Source organism: Notolepis coatsorum, assembly GCF_963971535.1.
Source record: "Notolepis coatsorum genome assembly, chromosome: 6".
Lineage (NCBI taxonomy): Eukaryota > Metazoa > Chordata > Actinopteri > Aulopiformes > Paralepididae > Notolepis > Notolepis coatsorum.
The window spans coordinates 50,643,094-50,656,404 of NC_140170.1; the positions used below are offsets into that span (position 1 = coordinate 50,643,094).

General features: G+C 45.2%; 1 protein-coding gene across 1 annotated transcript in view; it reads right to left on the reverse strand.

Annotated features, from left to right (window-relative positions):
* lonp2 (lon peptidase 2, peroxisomal) overlaps positions 1-13,311 on the reverse strand; it is a 44,262-nt gene that overhangs the window by 16,234 nt on the left and 14,717 nt on the right. Inside the window, exons 7-10 of the mRNA XM_084316359.1 lie at positions 8,734-8,828; positions 7,305-7,423; positions 6,618-6,757; positions 473-614 (exon numbers count right to left, since the gene is read on the reverse strand). Coding sequence (XP_084172485.1) covers positions 473-614; positions 6,618-6,757; positions 7,305-7,423; positions 8,734-8,828 — 496 coding nt within the window. The remainder of the gene's footprint in view (positions 1-472; positions 615-6,617; positions 6,758-7,304; positions 7,424-8,733; positions 8,829-13,311) is intronic.

Here is a 13,311-nt window from a genome sequence, read left to right on the forward strand (position 1 = left end):
CAAAGCGATCGCCCACACACACACACACACAGGGCGAACGCTGAGATCTCAGTGAATACAACTCTGATTATCCAAAGACTTGTAAAATAGATTCCTTACCTCAGATCAGATGTTCTCCAAAAAGATCATTCCAATTCCTGATCGCCATTCCAAAAATCGATCGCTTTTATTGATCCAACGCTACATACTGTATTATGTATTCCACGCTGTTCTGAGGCTCCACAATGAATCCGATCGGCTCGGGTTACATGCCTGAGAAGTCAAATGTGGATTCCGGATTTTTCTTTTCTCATCCATTTTCATTGAGTCCATTCCAAAAGGGTGCATTACCATCTGGGAGACGATAGGGGGCGCTTTTTTTCACATCTGAGCTCCTACAGGGGCTGCATACCAACGGGAGACTCGGTTGATGAAATATGAATTCAGACGTACGTGCGTGCGTGTGCGTGTGTGTGTGTAGTCGTGTCTCTACCTCCAGCAGGGCGGCAGCAGGGTCTCCCTGGAAACTCTTTCCCAACTTGTCCACTTCATCCAATAGGAACACAGCATTATTGACCCCCACCGTCTTCAGGCCGTTGATGATGCGACCAGGCATGCTCCCTACGTACGTCCGTCTGGTGGACAGAGAGAGAGAGAGAGGTCAGGCATGCTCCCTACATACGTCCGTCTGGTGGACAGAGAGAGAGAGAGAGAGGTCAGGCATGCTCCCTACATACGTCCGTCTGGTGGACAGAGAGAGAGGTCAGGCATGCTCCCTACATACGTCCGTCTGGTGGACAGAGAGAGAGAGAGGTCAGGCATGCTCCCTACATACGTCCGTCTGGTGGAGAGAGAGAGAGAGAGAGGTCAGGCATGCTCCCTACATACGTCCGTCTGGTGGACAGAGAGAGAGAGAGAGGTCAGGCATGCTCCCTACATACGTCCGTCTGGTGGAGAGAGAGAGAGAGAGAGAGGTCAGGCATGCTCCCTACATACGTCCGTCTGGTGGAGAGAGAGAGAGAGAGAGGTCAGGCATGCTCCCTACATACGTCCGTCTGGTGGAGAGAGAGAGAGAGAGAGAGGTCAGGCATGCTCCCTACATACGTCCGTCTGGTGGAGAGAGAGAGAGAGAGAGAGGTCAGGCATGCTCCCTACATACGTCCGTCTGGTGGAGAGAGAGAGAGAGAGAGGTCAGGCATGCTCCCTACATACGTCCGTCTGGTGGAGAGAGAGAGAGAGAGAGAGGTCAGGCATGCTCCCTACATACGTCTGTCTGGTGGAGAGAGAGAGAGAGAGAGAGAGGTCAGGCATGCTCCCTACATACGTCCGTCTGGTGGAGAGAGAGAGAGAGAGAGAGGTCAGGCATGCTCCCTACATACGTCCGTCTGGTGGAGAGAGAGAGAGAGAGAGAGGTCAGGCATGCTCCCTACATACGTCCGTCTGGGATGAGGGAGAAAGGATTCACACATATTGTTTAGTTACAACAGAATCACAGCAGACCCACGGCTGAATGTGAGCGTGTTTTAGCACTATTTCCCATCTCTGTGAGTGGTTGTCTCGTAGTGCTGACCAAGGTGGTGGATGTCTCAGGGTCTTGGCCAAGATTGCAGTGACTGTTCTACGTGCACCACCGAGGCCACGGATCAGCTCCTTACAGTCTTCTGTCCGTGGTCTGTCAACGTGGTTTAGACGTGGAGTTCATTGCTGGGTTAAGTACTTCTATTCTATTCACATAATATGCTTACTACATATATCTATTCTATTCACATATATGCTTACCACTTATATCTATTGCTATCTCTGCCTATCACAATCACGCAAACTGTCTAACCCCTGTCCCCCTGTCTCGTAGTGATGACCGGAGTGGTGGACGTCCCGTGATGATGACCGGGAGGATGCGATGCCCCCTTGCCTCAAATAGATCCGCCATTAGCTCTATTTTTAATCTTTCAAAATGTTCAGTTGCTATTGCATGCACTTATCTGTGTTTCATTACGCTTGTGAGTGCATGCTTTACCAACTGTTTTGCCTGTTTTATTGCAACACTACTATCACCGACATCTAAGAATGGCCCTTCTAAGGTTTCACTCCTCCACATTGCCTGTGGTGCATTTTTTCCTATTGCTAGGTTTTAGTGAGTCTTTCCTTACCTTCGCGTGGGGTACATCAGAGTGTTGCATTTATTTATTTTATTTATTTAAAAAATGTGGACTTTATGGTGTTTTTGTTTTGTTCTTGATTTATTGTGATGTTTCTTCTTGACTTGTTTAAAGAAGACGTGTCCGGCCCCATGGGGACATTAGCGTGTGTTGTCGGGCCTTACAAATACATTTGATTTTGATATTTCAGAATCCGCCTCGCGTCATATTTTGTGTTCGAATTGATGTTGTAATAAAGTTGTTTATAAACATTCTCTCTCGGAGAGAACCAGACAAACTCTCCAAGGACCTACTGTGTGTACATCTAGACAACATGTAATACAGGCAAACTAATCCCAGATTAGGCCTTTAAAAGCCTAATCTAGTGCCACTAGTTGATGAAATTGGCACTACAGAGCACAGTAGGAGAAAAGGGGCCCCTGAAAAGTGTGTATCACGTGTTCCTCCAGCAGCGCAAGGTAGTGTTGTCAAAAATATCGAAAAATCGATACATATCGATTCTGAATATTTAAAACGGTTTCAATACTCATTTCCCGGAATATCGATATTTAATTATTCATAAAATTAAATTCTTATTTCTTTTTTTGTATAAGGAAGTTGCATTGTACATTTCAATCCCTGTAATAGTACAGTAGTCCACACACACACATGTGCATTCAGTTAAGTTGGAATATGACTGTAATACAAACAGTTCAGTTTGTCAGGTACATGCAACACATATTACAGTGTTTACATCTGTCTGCTTGAGAAAACACCATGTTCTGCAATAAAAATGATTGAAGTGAGAGGAACAGTTATTTTTAAATGTGTGATCTAAAGATAAACAAAGGGTTTTAAAAGTGTTATATTTATCTTCTCTTATAGTACCACAGAGAAGCTGAGGAGAATCAACCAGCAACAAAAGCAACATTTTAAGATTGAACCTTTTTTCCCGTGGTATCGAAAATGGTATCGAATATCGATACTTTTCAAGGTATCGTATCGAAGTTCGAAATTCCAGTATCGTGACAACACTAGCGCGAAGACACAGGAGCATGTAAGCACACCCTCCTGCTTCAAACTCCGAACTCCATCGTCTAGACCAGGGGTCGGCAAGCTTTACAATTAAAAGAGCCATTTTGCCCCCTCCTGCACAAAATCTAATTCATCTGGAGCCGCAAAACCTATTTACCCTTAAAATGAAGATAACACAGTGTATAAAGTTTTATATATATTTATACTATATATAGAGAGGGATTGGAATTTATTCAAAAGCTTATTTCTAGTATGTACCCATTGTTATTTTTAGTTCGGTCTCAAGTGTCGGAGAGGAGACGGGCAGAAGCTGGCACCAAATCCATTCTGAATAAGAGACAACGGACGGACCCAGTACTTTGTTGGTGGTGTGAAAATATGCCTACAAACATAAAATATCTTTGGAACAGTTTGTATAATTCAATTATATCTGAATCGGTCCCGGGGTGTCAGACGGCAGCGCATGCAGCCTGGTCACAATCAGTCCAAAAACACTCGCTCGGACCGATGTCGCAGACTCTGCCAGCTTTGCCAGCCTGGGGAATCCCCCCCTGCAAGTGACGGTAACATAGCTGCCTGTCGTCAGGGCAACCTTGCGACCCAGCTCTCTCCACAAGCGCTCCTCTCTCCATTACGCACGCGCAACATGTCTGGCGGCCGAATGTGATGGCGCACTGGAGTATATATGAAACGATATTAAATATAGAAATAGACGCGGTCTCGCCTCCCGGAGTCAGCATTGCTTGGGGCTTGGGCTGATCACTATACTAACCCGTTTGGCTGGGTTAGGGGGAGGGCAAGTCATGGGTGGGAATCTGGCGTTGTGGACAGCGACGCCAACAGGTCAGGTCTGGGCGCTTGCTCAGCGGAGGCAGGACTTGATGAAGGCAGCGTGACCTCCCACGCGTTACACTTCACCAATGAGAGTCCTCGCTGCCAGGCGAAAAAATAGTCACTGGCTGTCGCCGCACGTGTCGGAGGAAGCGTGCGGATGACTTCAGGGTTCCCTTGTACCGACCAGTAGGAGAACATGCGCACAACAACCAGGCAGGGGAGGGGGGGAATTGGCACAACGACTAAAATGGGACAGGGAGAAAACAGAGAAAAATCTGAGAAAAATAAGATTAAAAAAATTAAATAAAAGAAATATAGAAATAGATGTGTTCGTTAGAGAAAACTAATTTTCTCAAATATTGTGTGCGTGTGTGTGTGCCCTGCTGCATCGTAAACTATCGATTTATATGGAATTCGTTAAACGTTGTGTCTGTTGTCATTATTATTATTATTATTTATTTATTCCTGAATGTTCCGACGGCCCGTGCACATCGCAACACATTTAAGGTGACACACGGAAAACATTGTTTTTTGATGCACTGGTCAATTTTGATATTTTGTGCTATTTTGCTTCCATAACATGTCTTCCTTCAGACTAGTGGAAAGGAAACGTTCAAAATACATTTAGATGTTTATTTCACTACACCTTGTCATGCTGAGCTGCGCCTGTTGATTTTGCAGCATGCAGATCAGCGGTCGCTCTCTGCCCAATATCATATGAGGCACCGTTGTAAAGGAGCTCTTGACTGGTGCAGATTTCTGACAACGTGATTGGTTCAGATGCATCACATGCTCTGACATTCCTGACATTGCTGTTCACAGCCACAGGAGATTCCGCGGGACCTGTCAAAATGCCGAAAGTGTGCGAAAAAACCTCCCAGGAAAGACGTCAACAGTTGTCACTAGCAAGAAGGTGTAAGGAACATGAAACTTCTACTGAAGCAGAAGATGAAATGCCTTCACAAAGCACATCGATGCGTAAGCCGTCACCGACAGCCAGGGGTGTAAAGTACTTGAGTAATTGTACTTTGTTACAATACTTAAGTACTGTTTTGGCGATTTGTAATTTACTCAAGTATTATTAGGTTTGTATACTTGTACTTTTACTCAATTACATTTCAGAGAAAAGAAACATACTTTTTACTCCTTACATTTAAAATGCAGACCTACACAGCGTTGCCTCCGGCTTGGGCCAGCCGTCATACTAACTCGTTTGGCTGAGTTAGCGGGAGTGAAGTCGACTCCTACAGGTCAGGTCTGGGCGCCTGCACAGCAAAAGACAGGAAGTGGTGAAGGCAGCGTGACCTCCCACGCGTTACACTTCACCAATGAGAGTCCGCGCTGCCAGGTGAAAAGATGCGACGGCTGCCTCCTCGTGTACCGGAGGGGACACGTGATGCAAGGCTTCGTCCACATTGCAGCCGGCTTGTGGGAGGCATGGCCTAACAGAGTTCGAGACAGGGGAGGGTAGAATTGGACGATACGAAATTGGGGACGAGAGAAAAAAATTAAAAAAATGGGGAGAAAAAGTAGATAAAAAAAAAAGAAGAATAGACAAGCTGTGACAAGCTACAGAAGATGGACACAAACGATAGTATGAGTGATGAAGGGGACGAAACGGAACATTTCATTGCCCCGAAATTAAAAGGTTTTTACTTTAACTTTTTAGTACTACATTTAAAAGTAGAAACTTTTTTACTTTTACTCAAGTGTGTTTTTAGCCAGATACTTTGACTTTTACTCGAGTATGATTTTGAGACGGTACGCATACTTTCACTTAAGTATAATTTCTGGGTACTTTTTACACCCCTGCTGACAGCTGCCAGTGGGGGCTTCCAAACACCAAACCTCGTCACACAGCAGTGGCTGATGGTTCACGTAGCGCGCTTCAATTAACTGATTGGTGGGTTGATATGTCCTAATTGCGCTGAGAACGCCTTCCAGTTTGAGAATGAGTGACGTACATTCAGGAGTTCACAGCTGCGATCACCTGCAATGGCGCACCTCTCCATTCAGGAATCCAGGGAGAACAATTGTAGGCTGATCTTCACTTCCCCCAATGTTTTGCATTTAAATGCAAATAGGCTGAATTTGCATCGTGTTTGTGACATTGTGAAGAAACGAAAGACCTAATTATTATGATACAACAAGTGCTCATTTACTTTATTGAAGTGACAATGTCAAATGACAATATAGGCTATATTAAATTAGGAGCGAGTCTTTATGGTTAATGTCTAGTTAAAATAATATGCAACGTGAGAGAAAACGCTAAAACTACCAACCCGGGTTAATATGGTTCACTGAAGCCATTGATCGTATTGATTAAAGGAGAGGGGAGAACCTGCCCGATTAAGTTGCCATAATGTTCCATTAATGCTTCAAATATTCGCATGACGTCTCCCTTGTGCCGAGGGTAGCACCGCTAGCGCCGAAAGCCAGGGTTAGAGAGACTTACGAGCAGCCGACCAAAAATGTAACTGGACGCCAGGCGACGCCAACAATGTCTAGGTATGATGGTGAGAGGAAAAAGCGGCAACATCCAACACAGAAGTATATCTTGGCCTTTAGTCAACTAAGGATTTATTACCGTAGTTTAGTTTAGACGTCAGCGGAGGACAGCCTGTGTCGTACCTGTGTCCTCGTATATCAGACTGGTCACAGACTCCTCCCAGAGAGATGCGGTGGAACTCTCTGCCCAGGGTCCTGGCTATGGAGCGTCCCACACTGGTCTTACCGACCCCCGGGGGCCCCACGAAGCACAGGATGGGACCCTAGGAAGAACAACGCGTTCCATCATTAGGTGAATTTCACACTGGCAGCCTCACACACCCCAAAGAGAAATATCAGCCACAAAATATGAACATTATCAGAAGAATAGCCGGGTTCCGCCCTGTGTATTCCGGACCCAGTAGGACACCTGTGACCTTGCATGACAGCTGGCTTCGCCAGATCGTGAGCTCACGTGTAAATCCATCGCGTCAACCTTCAAGTTATGCTCAAACCACAGTGGCTCGAACCAATCAGCGTCTTTTGGGGAACTACTGGCAGCTACGTGGTCTAGGTGTGATGAAGTTATGAATAGTTTCATAGGACGACTTCCCAGATGGTTCTGTGTAACAGACCACCTGGCGGGTCAGGTTAGGCCACCTGGGCAAACGTGGTTCTCCACCTGACAACCTGCTATGTTTGTCGTGACAAATAGATAATAATCAATAATTGATAAGGGAGAAGAAAACAGATTTAGAAGTAAATTATTAATAACCCCAAAATAAAGAAATTAATAAATATCTATAGAATAAGAGGTGATTTCTGTAGCACCTTGAGAGAGGTGTTGAGCTGCCTGACAGCCAAGTACTCCAGCACCCGTCTCTTCAGCTTCTCCATGGCATAGTGGTCGTTGTCCAACACGACGCGCGCTGACCGGATGTCCAGACAGTCTGGGAGGACAAGGAGAGAGAGAGGAGAGGAGAGGAGAGGAGAGGAGAGGAGAGGAGAGGAGAGGAGAGGAGAGGAGAGGAGAGGAGCGGAGCGGAGAGGAGAGGAGAGGTGAGGAGGGGAGGGGAGGAGAGGAGAGGAGAGGAGAGGAGAGGAGAGGAGAGGAGAGGAGAGGAGAGGAGAGGAGAGGAGAGGAGAGGAGAGGAATGAACCTGGTGTGCCCTCTGGAGGTTATTCTGAGTACTGCACCTCAAAATACATGAAACTAACAAAACGGAAAACAATGCAGGCCCACTAGTGGCAGAACGCCATACTGATTTGGTCAACCTTTCCTAAAATAGAGACTATTATTATAATAGAGATTATAGAGATGATCCATTATAGAGATGGTATCAATTATTATTATGGATTATATTGATTATTATTATTATAATAGAGATTATAGAGATAATTATTATAATATAGATGATAGAGATCATTATGGATTATAGATTATTATTAGAATATAATTATTATGTATTATAGATATTATGGATTATGGAGATTATTATAGAGACAATAGAGATCATTATGGATTATAGTCTAGATATTAGTATTATTATAATAGAGATTATAATGGATTATAGAGATTATTATTACAATACAATTTACCTGCTGAAATATAGTGAATCTATTATATCATATATTTACCTATAGTACTCCAGCATATGTAATGTATATATCCTAATATTTGTACCTATGTAATGTATATATTACAATATATTTACCTGTAGTACTCTTGCTCCAGGACAGTACCAGTATATGTATATATTATAGGGGTGTAACGGTACACAAAAACACGGTTCAGTACGTACCTCGGCTTTGACGTCAAGGTTCGGTACGGGTTTTCGGTACAGTGGGGGAAAGTTTGGCTTTCCATGTTCCACTCAGGGGTGATGTAGTGTGCAGTAACTAATTGTACTTGTAGGGCTGTCAACGAATATTCTATATTGAAATTAATAATCGACTTGTAAAAAAAATAGATTGTGAAAAAAACAGCCCCCGGTGGGCGGTCGTTAGTGGTTAACATACTGTTGTATTCGTTCGGTACACTACACAGCCGTTCGGTACGGTACGGTACTCACTGAAACGGTTCGGTTCGGTACGGATACGTGTACCTTTACACCCCTAATATATTATAATAGTTACCTATGTAATGTATATATTACAATATATTTACCTGTAGTACACTTGCTCCAGGACAGTACCAGTATATGGCATGTATATATTTAATAGTTACCTATGTAATGTATATATTGTAATATATATGTACCTGTAGTACTCTTGCTCCAGGGCAGCTCCACCATCAGATCCAGGTAGTTTCTGGTCAGGGCGTACTCTGGCATCGACTGGGGCATCTTCTTCAGTCTAAAGAGACATTATCAACATCATATATTTAAAACACATTACATTATCACTGTTTCCCTTATATGCCTTCAACAGGATGAATCAGGACCGCCGCTGCTATGAACTCTAGACTATTAAAAAGAAATTCGATTAAAAAAATATAAAAAGATGCATCATTCCATTTGGGCTGTGGGGGGTGCTTAATGTCTGAAGGAATCGACTGAAGGCTTCTTGTCCCCTGCGAAAGCATGCAATTGGTCCACTGATGGATACATCTTGATATTTGTCTAGTGTGTTCATTAGACAGGTGAAATCCTCTGTGCAGGGATGTAGCACTACGGATGTTTGGAGGGAGTGAGTTCCAGAGGGTGGGTGCGGCAACAGAGAAGGCTTTGGGATCAACAGTCCGCATGTTGGTGGTGGGGATGGAGAGGAGACCGGAGTCAGAGGACCGCAGCCTCCGGGGTGGGATGTATACGGGATGGAGGAGGTCAGCTATACGGGGGGCAAGGGGGTGAAGGGCTTTGTAGGTGATGAGGAGGATCTTGAAATTGATGCTGTGATTGATTCCGTATTTACAGGTGAAGACTGTCGGATCATGCCGCCATCTTGTTGGTCCCCGCTTACAAACAAAGATCACGTGACGCCGTCGTGTCACGTGAGGTAAAAAGATGGACGACCAATCAGAGGCCACGCTTCAGGACGCACTCGATGACGTCGACTGGGGAATGCTCGAGAGGAGCACCAGTGACGTCAGCGAGTTCACAGACACTGTGGTGTCTTTCATAACAACACTCGCTGACAGTATTGTCCCCACAAAAAAGGCGAGGGTGTTCCCGAATCAGAAACCATGGGTGGACAGTACTATCAGAGCAGCTCTGAACTCTCGCACCACTGCTTATAACCTTGGCAGAGAGTCAGGAAACATGGAAGAGTACAAGACAACAGTCTACACTCTGCGCAAGGCTGTTAAACTTGCTAAGAGGACGTATGCCGACAAGATGGAGGCACAAATGGCACAGAATGACACAAAGAGGCTTATGGCAGGGACTGAGGACTATAACTGACTACAAAGTCAGCGCCCCCTCAATGGGGAGCGACGACGCCTCCCTTACGGACCAGCTCAACACCTTCTACGAGCGGTTTGGTGCAAACAGTGGCGCTGCTAGCTCAACGGCTAGTGACGTCACTGGTGCGCCGGCTGTTGTGGAGGGGGGGGGGGGGGGGGGGGGGGGCATCCGCGGGGGGGCGGCGACGCTCTCTCATTGACGGTACACAGTGTGAGAAGAGCATTTATGCAGGTGAACACCAGGAAGGCGGCTGGCCCAGATGGAATAACAGGACGCATACTTAAGTCCTGTGCTAACCAGCTAGCCCCTGTGTTCACCACCATATTTAATCGATCCCTGAAGGAGTCAGTGGTCCCTGCCTGCTTCAAGATGTCTACCATTATCCCGGTACCAAAGAAACCCTCCCCAGCAGGTCTCAATGACTACAGACCGGTGGCACTCACCTCTGTGGCCATGAAATGTTTCGAGAGGCTGGTCAAGGATCACATTTGTGCCTCCCTCCCCAGAGATATGGACCCTATGCAATTTGCATACAGGCCAAACAGGTCCACTGACGATGCGGTCTCCCAAGTACTGCACAGCACCCTCTCTCACCTGGACCGTCAGAAGGGGGGCTATGTGAGACTGTTGTTCATTGACTACAGCTCAGCGTTCAACACCATAGTCCCCACCAGACTGGTGGACAAGCTGATCGAGCTGGGTCTGAGCGCCTGGATACTGGACTTTCTGAGTGAAAGACCCCAGGCGGTCAGGGTGGGGGGTCAGACCTCCAACACCATCACCCTGAGCATCGGGTCCCCCCAGGGCTGTGTTCTGAGCCCCCTGCTGTACTCACTATACACACACGACTGTGTGGCCAAGTTCAGCTCCAACTCCATAGTGAAGTTTGCAGACGACACGGTGGTGGTGGGGCTGATCTCGGACAACGACGAGAAGGCCTACCGGGAGGAGGTTGAGGTACTGGAACGCTGGTGCCAGGACAACAGCCTGCTCCTGAACATTGGTAAAACCAAGGAGCTGATCGTGGATTATAGGAGAGGACAGCAGGAGACACACACACCACTGAGGATAAACGGGGCCACCGTGGACAGGGTGAGCAGCTTCAAGTACCTGGGGGTCCACATCTCAGAGGATCTGACATGGTCAACACACATAGACACAGTTGTAAAAAAGGCGAAGCAGCGCCTCTACCACCTGAGACAGTTAAGGAAGTTCAGAGTATCGGGGAAGATACTCCAGTCCTTCTACGCCGGAGCTGTAGAGAGCATCTTGACTGGAAACATCACTGCCTGGTATGGAAACAGCACGGCACAGGACAAGAAGGCCCTACAGAGAGTGGTGCGCTCTGCCGAGCGTACCACGGGTATTGCACTACCTCCCCTGCAGGTTCTATACAACAAGAGGTGCAAATCCAGAGCCTGCAGAATAATGAAAGACCCTCACCACCCCAATAACAGCCTGTTCCAGCTGCTGAGGTCAGGCAGACGCCTGCGAACACCAGCAACTAGGACAGAGAGGCTTCGGCTCAGCTTCTTCCCCCAGGCCATCAGAGCCTTGAACAATGAACACTGAGGGTCACAGAACACTGACCTCTCCACACACAAGCACACATTAGCACACACACGACACGCACGCTGTGCACGCTCGCACACTAGCAGCCACTTTAACATGAGAAAGCACTCACTCATGCTGCACACGCCCACACTTATGGCCACAAAGGAAAGGTCACTTTAAAAATAGTATAGTAACAGTGTATTGCACTACCAAGGGACCTAGCATGTCCTTCATGCTCTGTAAATAACTATGTACAAATACCGTGATGTCCCACTATGTTACCTGTTTATTGCACAATGTTGTTTATTGTTATTGGATTCCATTATATGTTGTACTACTGTATTGCACATCGTTGCGGGCAAGACCACCCGCATTTCATTGTATACTTGTATGCCGTGACAAATAAAACTCTTGACTTGACTTGACCTGAGGAACAGGCTGCAGGGAGCCCATCTGGCCGCTTGTATGCGTCTCAGCATCAATGGACCCCCTACCAGTGAATTCCCTACAGTACCAAAGAGCCCTGGAGCTTTTCTTTCAAAAGCCCAGGAAAATTAAATGCTCTAAGCCTATGCCACTGAGACTTCTTAGGTGTAAAGTGCTGTTGTAGTGTTATGATTTGTGTATGGTAGACAGTTAGTATGTTCTATGTATCTATGTCTATGTTTTCTATTTATATTATCTATTAAATCATCTATATCTATGTTCAATACAAATAGTGTAAATTTTCTTAAGTGTTGAGGCATGTCATTACTCTTGACATTTACCCTGATTACAACTACACTGCAAACCAATTTAATCTTATCAAGTGAACATATCTTGTATTTGGTACAATAAGTCCAATATTGAGTAGAATTATCTCATCCCACTGGCAGATAATTTAGCTTTTTTTCTGATTTGTCAATTTAATCTTGTTTTAAGAAAACAAGGTTAACATTTTCTTAAAACAAGATTAAATTTACCAAAATCAAGAAAAAAATAAGCAAAATTGTCTGCCAGTGAAATAAGATAATTCAAGATTATTCTACTCAATATTGGACTTATTGTACCAAATACAAGAGATTTTCACTTGATAAGATATATTTTTTTGCAGTGTACAAATACGCAGCTACCTGGGCCTCCAGAGCACTTCTAGTGTCAGCGGACACACCAAAAACATCCTAGCAAATTCACATGACTCCATGAACATGAACATGAATAACCTATCTCAAACAATTCTATGGTAGTTTTAAGTTATTTCTCCGGCAGCGTGCGTTAATATGGATTCCGACGGCACGTGCGCATGCACAAATATGGTTTCCGGCAGCGTGCGCACAGCACAGCATCGTTGTTGATTTTTCTTTCAGGGGAAACACTGATTATAGTAGCATTAAAGGGGAATTCCACCACAAAGCAACGTTATGCTCATTTACCAGATTGAGGCATAACTGGTTAATTATCTCTATGTGGCCAAAGTGATCACTTCTCATAAACACTGGCAGTGGATGGTGCTAATAGGGAGGTGTAGTGGTTACGTCATTGCCGTTTTTCGTGTTCCACCCTCTGTCCAACGCAATTTATTTCCCCATTGCCCATTTCTAAATCGTCTCGTTTAACACAAATAAAGCATTAACATTTGCATGGTGTACCTTTCTGTGCTTATTCATCCACAATCTATAGCTCAACATGAAAATTTTGCAATTAATCATAAAAGAAAATCGCCAAATTTTATTTCAAGCAAAAATGCTTAAACAATAATGTTAGTGATAGAAGGGAACTCATTTTGTGCAAAAATGGAAAGCTTTTCAATTTCCATGCGGCAGAATTGTTACAATAGCCGATAATCCATTTTCCCAATGATAAATCCCTATACGGGTGGAACAACCAGTGACGTCAGACTA